Source organism: Asterias rubens, chromosome 13 (assembly GCF_902459465.1).
Source record: "Asterias rubens chromosome 13, eAstRub1.3, whole genome shotgun sequence".
Classification (NCBI taxonomy): Eukaryota; Metazoa; Echinodermata; class Asteroidea; order Forcipulatida; family Asteriidae; genus Asterias; species Asterias rubens.
The window spans coordinates 553,696-571,686 of record NC_047074.1 but is presented as its reverse complement, the minus strand read 5'-3'; the positions used below and the strand labels follow the sequence as shown (position 1 = coordinate 571,686).

General features: G+C 37.4%; 1 protein-coding gene across 2 annotated transcripts in view; it reads left to right on the top strand.

Moving 5' to 3' along the window:
- Positions 1-17,991, top strand: part of LOC117298378 (propionyl-CoA carboxylase alpha chain, mitochondrial-like) — a 28,796-nt gene that overhangs the window by 2,913 nt on the left and 7,892 nt on the right. For both annotated transcript variants that reach the window (XR_004519967.1, XM_033781607.1), the window contains exons 5-12: positions 1,779-2,001; positions 2,469-2,547; positions 3,091-3,193; positions 3,674-3,768; positions 4,992-5,074; positions 5,744-5,811; positions 6,882-7,025; positions 17,637-17,780. Coding sequence is in view for 1 of the 2 variants with exons in the window: in XM_033781607.1 (XP_033637498.1) it covers positions 1,779-2,001; positions 2,469-2,547; positions 3,091-3,193; positions 3,674-3,768; positions 4,992-5,074; positions 5,744-5,811; positions 6,882-7,025; positions 17,637-17,780 (939 nt within the window). In the remaining variant the exon portion in view is untranslated. The remainder of the gene's footprint in view (positions 1-1,778; positions 2,002-2,468; positions 2,548-3,090; positions 3,194-3,673; positions 3,769-4,991; positions 5,075-5,743; positions 5,812-6,881; positions 7,026-17,636; positions 17,781-17,991) is intronic.

Genomic DNA, 17,991 nt, shown 5'->3' with positions numbered 1-17,991 from the left:
TTCATTGATTCCATAACATTATTTATTCGAAAATGTTATTTAATGTTAACATTGTGACCCATTTAATTTATATGGAGGTAAAATTCGGAACGTACGATCCCGCACACTAGTTTTCACAATGCTGATTCTGTGCACTAAAAAATGTGTCGAGAACGTGGCATGGTAACCATATCAAACTTAGTTGAGCTGTTTACTACTAAAAACGAAGCACCAGACTACTCCAATGTATAAACTCGCCACAAGTCCCTACACTAAATTACGCATTTTCGCACTGATTTGTCTACCAAGATCTGTATTTGTAGCGGATGGGGCGGGGGAGGCGCGGCCGGGGACTGGATACAGTCTATGTTTTTCCCCTGGCTATTTCGCTGGTGTCCAAGGCTTGTACTGGATTAATGTTTGTGACACACCACTACCAGTGATCTGCCTGCTTTGCGGCTTTATTTTTCATTGCCAAACACATGTTTGTGTACACACAACAAGCGTGGAGTTGTAAAACGTCAAAATCGGACTGAATGGAGGTAACGGCAGAGCCCTAATTTTGGAAATCATCATACTCCATCAAGTTCATTATTGATCAGCATGCCATCCCATAAAAGATGCAAAACTAAGCAGGAAGGCGAAAGGGCTGGAGTGGTGGCAGCAGAGTGCCAACTTTAGAAGCATTTGTTAATTTAATAGGTGCGTTTGTTTAAATTTTTATAGTATTTATTTAGCGCAGTCTAGCGTGGCAGGCAAAATACAACTTACAAGTTTAGCTAAATGCTAGGCCAATTATTTTGTGCTAAGGGGTTCGTTTTTAATTTTCATAATCATATTTATATAATAGAAAAAAGAAAAAAAATCCAAATCATCGGATTTAGCTGAGCCTCCGGGTTGTTGGTGGGTTTTTGGCGTGGGCTGGGTGGGGCTCGTTTGTCGCGCAGAGTTGGGGTAGTGGTGAGCCAGAGACTAATTGATCTTTTTTTCTTCAGATTGGCATGCAGGGAACTAATTTTCTTAATATTTTTTTCTGTATGATTTTTTCAACAATTCTTTGTTCTGGAGCAATGATTTGTTTTCAGATGAGCAGAAGGGAGTTTAATTAAGTCGATGAATAAGGGGAGGGGTAAGGGGTAAAATGGGGCAAGTTAATTACTGGGGTAATCGTTTGCAATTCGAGTGCTGCAAAAAAACTGTAAATAATTCAGAAACAAATATTTTTTAACTTTTATTTAATTTCAGTTGCATAGCATGTAAACAGCGACAATGAAATAAATATGGGTTGGAAAGTTGACCACCATCTTGAAATCAGTGGAAAGTATATTAACATAATCATCAACAAATAAAGGTTTGAAAATGGCCTTGGTGCCCTTTCAGTTGGCCTTGGTGCCCCTTTCTTTTTTAGAGCTTTTGAGGCCTAGTGGCCTTGCCCCTCTCTGAAGCTAAAAGTTGAGGCCTGACATGCTGATGTAAAGTAGAGCCATTGCCAAAAGTGCTTCAACGAGAGTGGTAAAGTAGAGAAGCCACCAGCTGTGCTCAACTGCAAAGGAGCTTGGGCCACGATTGAAAGCGATGAGGTTCTCAACCGTGGTCAATATCTACCGTGGTAATCTGCGGCACTGGTCACTATACATATAAAATACAATGACAGGAAAGTGTGGCGTGGGTTACTACAATATTGTGTGCTCTTCCTAAAGTGCCCCTAATTCCATTGCAAATGTGCTCATAAATAAAGATTTAGCTAAAAAAAAAGATTCTTCATGAGTTGATTATTTGTACTTTGATTTCTCCATCAGGTTCATCCAGGCTACGGTTTCCTCTCCGAGAATAAAGACTTTGCCAAGAGATTGACAAGTGAGGGCGTTGTCTTCATTGGTCCCGGTACGCAGGCAATCCAAGCCATGGGGGATAAGATTGAGAGTAAGATCTTGGCGAAGAATGCTGGAGTTCACACGATCCCGGGGTTTGATGGCGTTATCAAAGATGAAGAAGAAGCTGTTATCAAAGCCAATGAAATCGGTAAGTTTGGCTTTTTTTAAAGATTCCCAGCACACCATGAATAAAGTGTTGAATTAAAAGGCTCCATTTCCCCCTATAATTACCAGCCCATGTGGTTGGGACCAGTTATGGAAGGATTTGTTAACCACTCTTGACGGATAATGGGTTTTCCTCAATTTGTTTGACAGACTTAAGGCAGATGTTTCTCAAAGCCTGCAACAACTTTGGTTTTCATCAATTTTATTGCTGTCGGCCTAATGGCAATAAAATATTCACCTTAACTTTCCAGGGTGTAGAATGCACAGGCAAGCACCTACCATAATATCCTTCGTTTCAACCGTACAAAGAAGGACAAAGGAAAACATACCTTGACAAAACCCTTTGTTGGGGTTATTGTTTAACAGAAAATTTGTCAGAATACTGACGTTTATTTTGAGGTTTGCACAATTTCTTGATCGTTTTGTATGATATCTATGTCTGGATTACAGGTTATCCAGTGATGTTGAAAGCATCAGCTGGGGGTGGAGGTAAAGGTATGAGGATAGCCTGGAATGACAATGAAGCTAGGTAAGACATCTTGAGTCAGGTAAAGTTTGAGTACTAGAGTAGGGAGGGGTGTATGGACTGTAGGCTATCTGTGAATACATCACATCTCAATCTTAAGACACTGGACACTATTGGTAATTACTCAAATTAATTGTAAGCAAAAAACTAATTGGTAACAATCAATGGAGAGCTGTTGATAGTACAAAACGTTCTGAGAAACGGCTCCCTCTGAAGTAACGTAGTTTTTGAGAAAGAGGGAATTTCTCATTAGAATATTAAAAGACTTCAGCTGAAGCCTTTTATTATGCATTTCTTGCATTATTCTCTTGAAACTTTGATGACCAATTGAGCCAAAATTTTCACGTTTGTTATTCTATGAACATGTAGAGATACACCAAGTGAGAATACTGGTCTTTGACAATTGCCTGATGTTTGGATCCTACCAGAGTCTTTCTCAAAGGCGTAATTATTTAAATGTTGTGTATTTATCAGATGATACTTGCATGTTGTCATCTAGTAACTTCTGACCCCCTAAATTATTACTTTTCTTTGTTTTCATTTCAGGGAAGGGTTTCGTCTTTCCTCACAGGAAGCCGCTTCTAGTTTTGGAGATGATCGGTTATTGATCGAAAAGTTTATTGATAATCCCAGACACATTGAAATCCAAGTGAGTAAACTCTATATAAATCCTTTGATTTCTGATTCCCAAAACTGTTCATGGATCCTACAAAATTTGTCATACTTTGTTCCCAATGTAAAAGTAAAGTCTACATGGTTTGGCAAAGGCTAGACAATTCAACACAAGTTTCTTTATTTGTGATGTGATCAAGCTAGATGAGTCGTTTGTCGGAAATATCAGTATGGAGAAACTGGCCTAAACATGCCAACAGGGGGGGGGGGGGGGTCAATTTAAAAAAATATTTTGTGGGGTAAATTAAATTAAAAAAATTATCATTTTTTTTATTGGAAACTTCCTTCCTGATAAAAAGAAACATCAAAAGGGCTTTTCAAGAAAATGTGTCATGTATTTTCAATAAGCAACTTGACTGAATTCCTTTTTCTCTTTTTATTCTCTTTCATCTCTTGGTGTTCCTAATTTCCCAACTTTTGAACTAAAGTCTTAACTTAATCTGACTTTTATTTGCAGGTTTTAGCCGATAGCCATGGAAACACTATTTACCTAAATGAAAGAGAATGTTCTATTCAAAGAAGGAATCAGAAAGTAGTGGAGGAAGCGCCAAGGTGAGTTGTTTCACAACGCTGCGTTGTTTCTGTGATTTTATTCCAGTAATATACATGTGAGCCTGCTAACAATCAAGAGACCAAAATGGTATTTACATTTCTTGTGTTTTTATAAATTATAAAAATTATAGGAACTATCTCCCTAAGGAATGATTCTTCTTTGAGTCGAAAGAGGCAATTGCCTTGGTGCCCCCTGAGCCGGCTTGATGTTTCATGGAGACAACAAAGGCAGTAGCCTCATGTTTTCCTGGTCATTGCCTTGGTGCAGGCCTAATTTCAAAGAGGCAAATATGCAATTGACATTATTAAAAATTGAATGATAATAGAATGACAATGTGGGGGAAAACATAATTTTCCTGTTACCAAAGTGTTCAATCTGCCAATAAATATTAAAATATTAAAATAAAAGTAATACTTTTTATATAAAACTGGTTACATGTGATGTGCTGTGTTTCTTACAAACGCTAGACTCTTTCAATTTCACAGGTTACATATAATTCAGTTGTTTAACATAGTGGAATGAATGGACTTATCCAAAAACCCCAACTCTGATCCAGTTGGCTAATAAATATATAAATTGTTTCACTCTTACACCAATGTATTTTTAATACTTTCTCGATTTCTGAGAAAGGAAATCCACAGGCAAATCACATGGGTGGGATTCAAACCCAAGACCTTTTCACTGCTAGAGCAGATGAATATAGTTTTGGATTTGAAAGATCTTTTTATTTTATACTGAAAGATTAAAACAACATTACAGAATTGGTTTTTGCTAACAAAACAGTTGCTGGCAGTGTTAGCGCTTTATGTAATCCATCATAAACATAAACTGACAAACCTGTAGAAGTTTGAGATTGATCGACCATCTTGGTCACGAGAGAATAGTGGAAAACCGATTACAAAATTTGCATGGCATCGATGCCAAAACAAAAATGAATAAAACGCTCACTGAGCGATAAACTCCAAACGCGAAATTTATTTATATATTTCTCATCAAATATGACATTTCAGACAGAAAAATTTCAAGGGATGTTTTCTACTTTCATCATCATTAGACTGTGTAAGTTTTCTGTAAATCTGTGGTCTTCACGATTTTTGTTTCTAACCAATTCTATAACGTTCCTTTAAGTTTGGCACTTTGTACGAAGAAGTTCTTGCAAAATGTTGTATAAAATGCATTTTAATATTAAGTCTGTGGATGTTGTTTCTTCTTGCTTCTAAAGCACCTTCTTAGATGCTGAGACAAGAAAAGGCATGGGAGAGCAGGCTGTGCAATTAGCCAAAGCAGTTAACTACGTAACCGCTGGTAAGACATATTCAAAAATAGTTGATACTCAGAACAGAGATTATTTAAGTGAGAAAATAGAACTAGCTGTTGCAAACTGCTTTCCAACCAAAAAGACCTATAGTATAAATGCAAACTAAAGTAAATGGCCTTCGAGAAAGACTCCAAAGGGGTCGAAAAGTCAGGCCATTAACATTTTTTGCAACTGATTTTTATGATAAAAAAAGTGTTTGGTTTGGTTTGATTTATCAAAGAAACATGAGTAGGTTAATACGTTTGGACCCTAGCAGAGTCTTTCTCGAAGGCTAAAGAAAAAGACTCTACTAGGGTCCAAAAGTCAAACCATTCACTTTGTTTTTGCAGAGATTATTTAATCAGAGCTCAATTTGATTTTGCAGTGAAAACCAACAACAAACAAACAAACAAACCGCAAGGCTTGTACCTCATGATTGTTACTAGAATAAAAAAAGGCAAAAGTGGAGAATGAAAATGTTAAAAAGCATGATAGGACAAATCCCTATGGTTCAGTGGTTAGACTTTAAAATTGAGCTTTTATAACAGTAGTTCAACTATTGTTCAATGAATGATAAGATAATATCAACATTTGATTAAAGATGTGTGAATGTGCAGCCACTTATAGTGTTAATTGGAATTAAATATTTATTACAATTGTTACAATTCTTTTGACAGGAACGGTGGAATTTCTTGTGGACTCCCAGAGGAATTTTTATTTCCTTGAAATGAACACCAGGTTACAGGTGAGTGATTAATTTTCAATTTCACAAAACTTTACACAACTTCATAAAAGTCTATTTGTGAAAGATCTCTTTAGTACTTGGAGCGCAACTTAAAGGCACTGGACACTAATAGTAATTACTCAAAATAATTGTTAGCATAAAAACTTACTTGGTAACGAGTAATGGAGAGCTGTTGATAGTAAAAACACTGTGAGAAACAGCTCCCTCTGAAGTAACAGTTTTTGAGAAAGAGGTTTCTCACTCATATATTAAAATACTTGAGGCTTGAACCCTTTTGTTATGCATCTGAAAGCACACAAAGTTGTGCAACAAGGGTGTTCTTTTATATATTATTTTCTTGCAACTTTGTTTACCAATTGAGCCAAAATGTTCACAGGTTTGTTATTTAATGCATATGTTGAGATTCATCAAGTGTGAATACTGGTCTTTGGCAATTACCAAACATGTCCAGGGCCTTTAAGCAATTATTGTTGCACAAGTGGACTTGCGCAGTTTCGTGATATCGGCTACTTGGTTGACCAATTTAAAATTGATCATTTGCTTCAGTCAAAATCAATTATCTGACAAGTCAGCCAGCAAAGCAATCTATGACAATTGATTAATAATCAATAATGTAATGAGATATTGGTGTATTTATTGAACAGGTGGAGCACCCAATTACTGAATGCACAACAAATGTATGAAAGTTTACTTGAAAATTACTTGAAAACTTATCATCGGCTGAATTAAAATCACTTATCTGACAAGTCAGTCAGCAAAGCAATCTACGATGATTGATCAATAGTCAATACGGTAACAAGATATTAGTGTGTAGTGCCTTGAAGCAACTATTGTTGCACAAGATATTAGTGTGTAGTGCCTTGAAGCAACTATTGTTGCACAAGATATTAGTGTGTAGTGCCTTGAAGCAACTATTGTTGCACAGGTGTAATTGTGCACAAGTGGACTTAAGCCGTTATTGTGATATCAGCTACCTGGTTGATCAATTGAAAGTTGATCTGTGAATATTGATCAATAATCAATAAGGTAATGAAAAGTAAAAATCAATTATCTGACAATTTTGATAACAGGTGGAGCATCCAATCACTGAATGCACAACAGGTGTGGATATAGTACAAGAGATGATCCGAGCTGCTAAAGGCTATCCTCTACAGTTGACTCAAGCTGATGTTCCCATCAATGGCTGGGCGGTAGAGTGTCGTGTCTACGCTGAGGTAAGAAACAAACAAAACAAAAAGCATTTATTTAATATTAATTTTGGTTTAATGTTTACACCTATGTGTGTTAGCATTGTATACTCAGCACTTTCCTGAGCTCTGTGAAAAAATCACAGGCATATTACTCAGGTGGGATTCGAACCCATGACCCTTGCACTTCTAGAGCAGTGTCATACCAACTTGACCACCGTCATTGCCCGGTACCTAGAGGCAGTATGAATCCTAATTATTTGATGTTAGTATACAGAAGTTTACACCAGTCAGGGCCCGATTTCATAGAACTGCTTAAGCATGAAAATAAGCTAATCAAAACAAAGTTATGCTTACCAGAAAGGTTACCAGCCAAGGTTACCGCGTCACATGTACAATTTGTGACTGGTATCCTGCTAATTATTGCTAAGCAGGGTTTTTGAAGCAGTATTTTCTGCTTAAGCGGATTTATGAAATTGAGCTCTGGATCTACACTGAAGTCAGGGATGGCTTCTGATGCCCTGACATTGGCCTTGCTGCCCCTTCATCAAAAGTATCCCCTTTGAGAATTTCCAACAGTGGAAAAGTGCCTGTTTGCAAAATGAAAACGGTCTTGTTTTCTCAAGAATGAAGTTTCAGGCCTGTTGCACTAGTCTGGTAGTCTGAGGCAGGAGTCGAACCAGGGACCACTGAGCTGGAAAGCAAGACTACGTGGTGTATCATAATGTCTAGAGTAGTGATTAGATTGCCGTGCTTGTCCGTCTGTATCAGTCTTAAAAGAGGTCGGTAATACATCAATCCATTTCTCAGTTCGCTACTCTGGCTCCTGGTTACTAGCTCTTTGATATTGCAAGATTGGCTAGCTTAGGAAAGGCATCGCAATACTTCATCAAAATCGCGATTTACTGAAACTGCGAACACGATGTCATCGCTCAAGAATTAGTATCGATTTTCGATAATATTGTGATATCGCCAAAGCTTACTCAACACATTGACCAAAAGATTCTGCTGCTCACGACATGCTCCTACATATAATCAAATGTCAATTTCCCTCCTAAAGTTTCAATGCATTTCTTCAATTTACACTCATTTGACACTTCATAATATCAATAAGCAAATCAATATGAGGTATCAATATATATATATTTAGCTTGCGATAACACCATGTGACATGTGTATCTACTTGCAAAGTAGATTTTGTTCTTTAGATAACTGTCTTGCTTTATCTTCTACTACCTGGGTGGAAGGTAGAAAATCGGCCAGGACTACTACTCTAGCTTTTAGTGAATCGTTATTAAAGATGCTATGTCAGATATTTTGCCGATTTGACCCAAACATTTTGATTTAAAATTCAATAGGTATTTAGATGGGGGTCGAGAACGTTACAAGCTTTCATTAGAGCCATTGCTCGAACAAATTCTCCAATTATTAGTAACAATGAAATAAAGTGCTCAAAGTTTTTGTCGGGGTCCCGACAATATATCACGTGACCAATTCTTATGTGTTTTATAAGAAACGTTTTAAATTTTTGTCATGGTTCCTGACCATTAAAAGTAAAAGATATAAACCTTTTTTTGTTAGAGCGGGTGATACTCTTTGAAATACCATTCACTCAAAAAATCTATTTTTTAATGTTTGGGGCCAAAAATCTGACATAGCATCTTTAACTTCACTACCGTAGAGTAAGTTCTGAGTTGGTCACAATGTTTTGACTTGCTTGCTCTTGTCATCGACAAGAGACTATTAATATTATTCTTATTAGCTGTTCCGACCTACCGTCGGAACAGGTGTTGTTTTCGTCGAGACTTTTATTATTTTTATTATTATTATTCTTTGTTTCCGCCTAAAACCCCATAGCGTTTGTACAGCGTTTTTGTTCAGGCCCCTACTCCTAAAGTATGAGGATAAAATAGTTAAATCATATATCAAATTGAAGCTTAGAACATAAGCTTTACTCTAACAAAAAAGTGTAAAAATTCTTCATTAATTAACCACGTGGTCTTCATTTGAATTTTTTAATTTGTAATTTTGATGCAGTCACTTTCATGTTATTGTGAAACATTCTCTTTGGTAATACAACACAGTATGTACCTCAATGAGTTGTTGACTTCTTGAGAGGAGTCTATACTATTTTGTTTTCTACCCGCGTTCTGGACACATTACTCTGTACACGCACAAAGTACGGAGGTTTGGGACTTTCATTAGAACGTGCGTTAAATTTGTACTTGTTTTTCAAACCGCGTTCTGGACCAATTACTCTGTGCATGGGTTTTCGTTAAAACGAGCGTGCGTGATTAGATAGGGGTTTTTGACGACATCGACGTCATCGTCAAAAACCCCCTTAAGGCAATCTAATACTACATTTCCACCCTACTTAATAGTTATAAAATATTACTTGCTGTGGTGTTGAAGTTTTTGAGAAATGAGTGAACAAATGTCAAATTTAGACTCCGGGGTGTTTTCTTCGTGGACGAACGTGCGTAATTGAATAGGGGTTTTTGACGACGACGACGTCCTCGTCAAAAACCCCTAAAGGCATCTAATACTACATTTCAACCCTACTTAATAGTTAAAGGCGTTAGCAGTTCATATTTAGTGACAATGTTCGCAAAATCATGACACGAGAATTATTTCGCCGGATCATAATCCCCTCTGTTGATATACATACATGAAAACCCTCAATTACTGCATTGGCCCTCATAGCCTAGTGGTCATCAGTCGCGCTTACTTCACTGATACATGCGAGATCGAATCTGCGCACGGGAAAAATATTTTTTTTTTTCCCCAAAACTAAAAAAATATTTCTTTTTGTAATATTTAAGTTAGATTCTTATCTTTATATCGATAGTGTTGCCTTTTCTTTTTCTCAATTTTGTTAGCCCAACATAACCCAACATAACATGTGTGCATGCATGACACGATGATGTTTGAAAAACACAGTAAGCGGAAAATGGTGATCATAAGCGCAGAGTTTGGTGGTTAAGAGTTCTGTGAAATCAAATCGTACTAGATCAAACATCAAACCACCGACCCCCAAAAATGTTAAAAATCGTAATTAATTAACCACGTGACCCATATTTGCATATTTAATTGGGAAATCTTTGTAGCACCTTATCTCAAGAAGTAAACTGCCGTTTTTTAGACTGTTTGTAGTTAAAGACTCCTTGGGGATTGGAGATTAATTTTGAAAAACCGTGACCTGAAGTTGACCTCTACTTCCGGGTCAACCCAAAGTGTGGCAATATCGATTTTTAAACTGTTCTCAGTTAGAGACTCCTTGGACATTAGAGATTAGCCTTAGGTTACCATGACCCCATGTCGACCTCTACTTCCGGGTCAACCGGAAGTGGCACCAAAACTCATTCAGCTTTTTGTTCTTTTTTTCAATGATAGACTCCTTGGTCATTTTAGCTAATAATCCAAGCAAAAGAACACGGAACAGCTTTGTGTTTGTTCACAAACACCTAATGTCTAGTTTATTATTACTATTATTGTTATTAGTATTATGTAACTTACCAACAGGCGTACCAGTACTAATAGTTGATAAATAAGACTCATTGCCGATTGGAAAACCTTTTCCACAAAGCACCTTAAGTGCCTTCCTGAACTGCTTATACTTGATGGCGTATATAAATGGATTGAGACAACTATTAGCAGCAACCAATGCAACCGTGGAGAGAAACCAAACGGACGTATAGTCAACATACAGACCCAGAGCAATTGAGACAATAACAATCTCGTTAGGGAACCAACACACCGCATAAGTGATGAAGACAATTAGGAGGGTTTTGAAGGTGTTTCGACGAGCCCGCATAAGAGATTCGCCCTGGCTCTCGACAGCTTTGCTCCCGCTGGTGCTTGGTACTGCTGCGGGGGCAACTCTGCCTCCGGCACCCTTCTTTAAGATGATAGTGATGTGGATGTAGATGAAGAGCATACTTAAGACTGGAATGAGATAAGTCAGAATAAAACAGGAACCAAAGATGATACTTGCAAAGGGGAGGTCTACTTCTGGACACTCGCCGTTTTCAAAGGAATTCATGAAGATGTTGTAGATTACAAACGTAAATCCAACGAGCCAAATAGTGACGATAGTGATGATGACGTTTCTAGGAGTGGCCAGTCGCTGGTATCGGAATGGGTAGACTATAGCCAGGTATTTTTCACAGGTCATAGAGACCAAGTTGAAAGTGGAGGTGATGAAAAAAGCCCAGATGAAGTATTGGGAGATCCAGAAGTAGCAGATGAAGAACCCTCCGGCCCCGGGAGGGAGTTGGTCTGGGATGGGTACCACACTACTTAGAAGAAGCACAAGGGATCCAAGGAAATCAATCAAGGCTTGGTTGAAGATGAAAGCGTTGGTGATAGTGTGCATGAAATGGACTTTGATGATCACAACACACACTAGACCGTTGCCAAAGATGCCTAGGCAGCCGACGATACTCAGGAAAACCTGGAGAACTAGATTCTGCTCGGCCATCGTTGACAAGAATTCAAATACTCTCCGAGACAATCTGCTTCCTTTTATAGTTTCCATCTTAGCTCTTTTGCCTTTAAAGAGCATCGTACTTCCTTTGTAAAGAGTGGGTTATTACTTGTCCGCAAATACCCGGAAGTGTTACAAAGACAGACTGTGTTGCATTCGCTGGTAAAGATAAATTCTTCTTACCTTTTTAGGAATCGAACGAGCAAGATTGAATTATTTACAAGAGATGTTCACTACCTTTATTAGTTTAAATCACAGAAACTTCCTCATATGTTGATAACATAATAAGTTATGAATGGACCCTCGAGTAAATCACTTCTGCTTTTTGATCAGAAATTGTAAAATATCTCTCAACATTTCAAAAAATAAAATAAAAATCAATCAATCAATAATAAATTACGAGCTGCTTCAATGTGATACAATTATACCTCAATGGCCTTTTGTGCTTCCAGTAATTTGTGGGAGCTGACAATATACTCAGTCTTTTATGTTCTTTTTAAAAAGTATTTTATTATTTTATTTGCCATAACAGTGGAAGTAATTCATTTATGTCTGTTTGAGATTTTTCTGTTCACATTCTTAGTGTGATGCAAAAGTGCATTTGAAAGAGTAACTCAATTCGACTCTCTTGTTTGCAAAATAACTTTTTTGTCAGAAATATTGTCATGGGGAAACTTGTAAGTTTACGGTAAGAATTATTAGAGTGGGCTGAATGAGGGTATGCTTAAAGTCGATCGGGGGAGATTATTCTATATTTAATTTTTTTTTGGTAATCTAGGGATGGTTGCCGATAAAACTGTTCAGTGTGATAATCTGGTTCCATAATAGCCTTCTAAATTTATTCAGATTATTAATTTTGTTTTTACCCCCAGAAAAATCTACAAAAATGGTGTTAAATAACCTGAACAAACGTTTTTTTTTAAGAGACTAAAATGAATATGCCCCATGTGTAAGTCAGCCATAGCACTCGACAGTTTCTACCAACTTTTTTCCTAGGGGCAGTGTTTAATTTTTTATTTTTTTATTAGAAATAAACTCTTTTGCAATTAGGCAAAGCTAAAAGACATTCAAAGCTTTCTCCGGGATATGACGGCAATTTAAGAGTAGATTGAACATTTTTAAAAACATGCAAAAAAGTCCTGCAAGCTTACCTCAAAGATGATAACTACCTAGCCATGATTGGTAGTAAGTGTTGCAAGAGAGTGCTCATGAATCTGGTTATGTCGGCCAAACAGTGTCTTGAGTGCCTTTCTGAACTGTTTGTACTTAATGGCATAAATGAATGGATTGAGACAACCATTTGCAGCAACCATGGCAACCGAGATGGGATAAACAACAAATGTAAAGTCAACAGCCCCTCCAAGGAAGAAGAGTGAATAGATTACAATATTTGGTGTCCAGCAAACAGTGAAGATGATAAAGACAATCAGAAGGGTCTTGAAGGTGTTACGTCTAGCTCTCATCAAGGACTCTCTCTGGTCAGCTCCACCTCCGCTACCAGATGGCTGAAATGCTGGTGCTGGACCAAGTCTTGCTGCTCCTTTCTTTAAGACGAGTGAGATGTGGACGTAGACGACTAGCATGACAGTCACGGGTATGAAGTAAAGGATAGCGTTCGCTGAATGAACAAAAATCTCTGGATGCTTCAACGGTTTAAGTTTGCACTCCAAATTCTCATAGTAGTAAAAGAACAACTTGTACAAATTAAGCACAACACCACAGATCCAAACACACAGTATAGACAGAGTGACAGTCCTGTGAGTTGCAAATCTTTGGTACTTGAAAGGGTACACAATGGCTAGGTACCTTTCTAGGGTTAGGGCTACAAGATTATAGGTTGATGAACAGAACAGATTCCATAAGAAGAAATCTGACACCCATAACCTACAGAGGAGTTCCCCTCCAGCCCCAGGAGGGAATGGATCTGGAATGGGTATCACACTACTTAGAAGAAGCACAAGGGATCCAAGGAAATCAATCAAGGCTTGGTTGAAGATGAAAGCATTGGTGATAGTGTGCATGAAATGGACTTTGATGATCACAACACACACTAGACCGTTGCCTAAGATGCCTAGGCATCCAACGATGGACTGGAAAATCAGGAGGGCTGGATTCTGTTCTGGCATGACTCTAGACTGAAGGATGTTCTCTTAGTTCGGGCTTTTATACCTTTCTCAAACCTTTTAAGATCTTAAAAATTGCCATCAAGAAAATACAGTAAATCCTTCGGTAAACAACAAGGCATCTCTTTGATGTCTACCTCCATTGTGAGTAGTTTGACTAAGATTGAAATGAACTTGATACCCAGCAACCAGTTAATTTATAATCCTTCTTGATGGTCCAAAGACAAGTTTCGTATGCCCCGTTATCAGAGCTACCTATTTATTTTATGATGGATATATAAAGTCGTGCCATCAGAATAGGAATTAAAAGACCCTTTTTGTGTTTTTCTTTTTTTTGTTTGGGGGGGGGGTAGTATTTTATGTGGTTGAGTTGGCCTTAAGTGATTTTTTATTAAAGGATTAACAACAAATGAAAATGTCATAGTGGCAAACATTTCAAAGCTAGACAAAAAGTGGAATTGAATACAATGTCAGGATTTATGGAAATAAATTTTCAGTAAGATATATTATTTAACAATTTACTTTTTTTCATTAGTTTGCTCTGAGTTGCAAGTGTCTTACAAACATGTTGAATGGTCAAATAGTTTTATTCTTTCTGATGAATTTTTTCAACCATTTTTTTATAAATTAAAACTTAGTTGTGGAATGTTGGGACTCCTTTGTAAGAAAATTCTGGAACTAAGAGTTGTCTGTTGTCTTTATACCGGATTGGTTGTCTGTTGTCTTTATACCGGATTGGTTGTCTGTTGTCTTCATACCGGATTAGTTGTCTGTTGTCTTCATACCGGATTGGTTGTCTGTTGTCTTTATACCGGATTGGTTGTCTCTAATTGTAAAGTTATTTTTCTCAATTGTTTGACTTGAAGCTTGATAAAAATAGACGTTGAAGAATTGTGTTTAAATATTTTGATCAACCAAAAGGTATTGTGTGATTTCATTGATTTGACAAAACAATTTGAAAAACTTACCCAAGATATTGAGAGTTTGTCATCAAGGATTGGCACTCAGTGTTGCAAGAGAGTTCTCAGAAACTTGGTTTTGTCGGCCAAACAGTTTCTTGAGTGCCTTTCTGAACTGTTTGTACTTAATGGCATAAATGAATGGATTTACACAACCATTTGCTGCAATCATTGCAACTGTAATTAAACTAGTGGGAGACGTTAAGTCATCGATAACGCCAAGACTGAAGAGAAAGTATTTGACTTGATGTGGTGTCCAGCAAACAGTGAAGGCGATAAACACAATCAGAAGAGTCTTGAAGGTGTTACGTCTAGCTCTCATCAAGGACCCTCTCTGGTCATTGACAACTCCACTTCCGCTACCAGATGGCTTAACTGCTGGTGCAGGACCAAGTCTTGCAGCTCCTTTCTTTAAGACGAGCGTGATGTGGACGTATACGACTAGCATGACAGTGAATGGCAGAAAGTATGTTGCGATTACAACAACAATACCAAAGATCTCCGAGTATGGAATCTTCACTTGCTTGCATTCACCATTCTCATTTTGTAAACCAATCATAGGTCGCAATGCAAACAGAAATGCGAAGATCCAAACGCAAGCAATAGTCAGAATGATATTTCTGCGAGTTGCAAGCTGTGGGTATTTAAAGGGGAACACGATAGCTAGGTATCTTTCAAGAGTGAGTGCCACAAGGTTGAAGGTTGAGCTGATGAAGAATACCCAATAGAGGAAACCTGACTCCCATAACCTACAGAGGAGTGCCCCTCCAGCCCCAGGAGGGAGTGGATCTGGGATGGGTATCACACTGTTTAGAAGAAGCACAAAGGATCCAAGGAAATCAATCAAGGCTTGATTGAAGATGAAAGCGTTGGTGATAGTGTGCATGAAATAGACTTTGATGATCACAACACACACTAGACCGTTGCCAAAGATGCCCAAAACACCTATAATGATCTGGACAATCAGGAGTGGTAGATTCTCTTCGGCCATGATGCGACACTGGAGACTTCAAATCAAAGTGGCTGGCTTTTATTGTTTATTGGAAATAAGAATCAGTCATGGCATTATTAAGTTTGTCAGGATTTATTATATAAACAAATTGTCTTACCAATCATTTTGTAGGGTGGAATATCCTTTAAGAAACTTCTATATTACTCTGAAAATCAGTTAATGCTGTGCTTTTATTGGGTTTAGGCTTTCAAGCCATCGCTACAACCTCAAAATTATGGTTATAATAAAATTTTCTAGTCTTGCGACCTGTTTTGTATGTTAATCTTTAAATTTTTAGAGTTGTTAAGTGGCAAGATGCTGAGTGGTTTCTTTAATTCAATCTTCTTGGGGGTAGACCATTCTCTTTCAAAACGGGAAATCCTGAAGATGTAGGATTTATAAAGGTCTGACCTGACCCCGGTGAACTGTATAATCCTCTAACAAGGTTTGTTGCCATAGACAAACAGTGAAGAGCAGAGCCACATGCTTCAGAAGTTGTTTCAGTTGCTACTCAAAACTCATCACTTGTGAAATACTCAATGCTAGCATTCGGTGTGCATTCCTAGTCTTTTTGTTTAATGAAGTTTGCTCCTTTTTAGTTTTTATTTTGCAAGTGTCTTTTAATCTTCAATTCTTTGTAAAATTTTGCTTTTTAACTTTGTCCTACATGTTGATGGTGTAATACGTTTTTTTACTTATTTATTTTTGTGTCGAGGGCCTCCATGGAAAGCACGTGCGGAGTTTAACCTTGTTTAAAGTCACATAAAATTAAATTAAACTAATCAGTTTGAAATTTTTTTTTTTTTTAATTATGTCACTACTCATACATTGTTGAAAAATTAACCAAAATTCTAGACTGTTGCCTAAGATGCCTAGGCAGCCGACGATGGTCTGGAAAATCAGGAGTAGTAAATTCTGTTCTGCCATGATTCTAGACTAGAGACAGATCCATTCTTGCTGGCTTTCATACTTTTCTCAAGGCTTCCACTTTTTCTTCAAATAGCACTCAGTAAAGATAGCATAGACCTTTTTATGAAGTTTCCTTCCGTTTTTCAAAGATTCTTGAAGACAATTTTTGTTGAAGGTGTCGCTGTTACCAGGTTAATACTTTAAATCTCCCTAGTAGCTGCTCTCGTTCAATTGTTCAAAACATCTGAGATTCCCATAAGCATAAAGAAGATGGCCTCAAATCGCATGCTCACAAAAAGACGTTTTAGTTGCGCAACCAACAGACAAAGCCCTATTTTTGTTGTTTTGTTCTGGGTTTTTCTGCATCTTTGTTTTATCTTTGATTCTTCTGTGTCAATTCTCAAAAATAGTAAAGGTCATACGGCCTCGGAACTTATCAAATAGTTTGACCTTTAGATGAGACCGCCACTTTGTTTTGGACAGTCATCACCCAAAAAGACTTTTTAAACTAAATGCGTTTCAAAGCGTCCAGCGTCTATGGATACGGAACTTGACTCACTCCTAAGTCCTTAGACGGAAGCAAAACTGTTTTACTCTTTGTGTGATTTAGTCATCTTACAATGTTGAAGGTTGTTCTTCTTCTGAAGTGGGTTGCATCTCAGGAAGTGAACTGTCTTAAACTCTCTCTGGTTTTGTTCTTGTTGTATTGTGTCCAGCCTGGGTGAACGAGTAAAGGCTTTGACGGCGAACGTAGTTTCCTTTGGATCGAACTAGGTCACTCAAGTAATGTCATTCATATTTTCTGTTGTCATGATATGAAAGGAGAAAACATTTTTTTAAATTGGACACTTGTCAACTTGATAGAAAAGGATCCATTCAAAGTCCTTTTTAATTCAAAAGGTTAAATTTTACTATCTTTAAAAAAAATATTATTTGCATACGACCTAGTAAAGACATATTACAAAACCTCCAAATAAAATGTTTGAAATGTTACAACAGTTTGAAAAAGAGTTGCAGATGTAAAGTATACAAATACAAACAAAACTAATTGGTAGGTAGAGTTTGTTCTTGGAGAACTGTCTTGCTTCATTCTACTACCATTCTCAGTTCTGAAAAGAACTGTCCTGCTTTTTAAACTATTAATTACTTTTTGGTTGTTGTTTATTCCAGGATCCGTACAAGTCGTTTGGTCTTCCATCCATCGGACATCTTTACAGATACGAAGAACCGAAACACATTCCTAATGTCCGTGTTGATACTGGTATACAAGAAGGAAGTGAGATCAGCATTCATTATGATCCAATGATCTCTAAGGTGAGCTAAATCACCCCGTCGCTTATTTTTTAATTATTTATTTAGACCGCGTATGACTTGATTTGAGTATAGCGCCCTCGTCTAGAGGTCAGAATGAGGTTGTTCATTGGCCACTCCTGTGCGTCGCCCGTACAAATATTTGAGATTCCAATTTAAGTTGCAGCCCTCCCTGACTTTACTTTCTTTCCAGTCACATCTTAAAACTTACCTA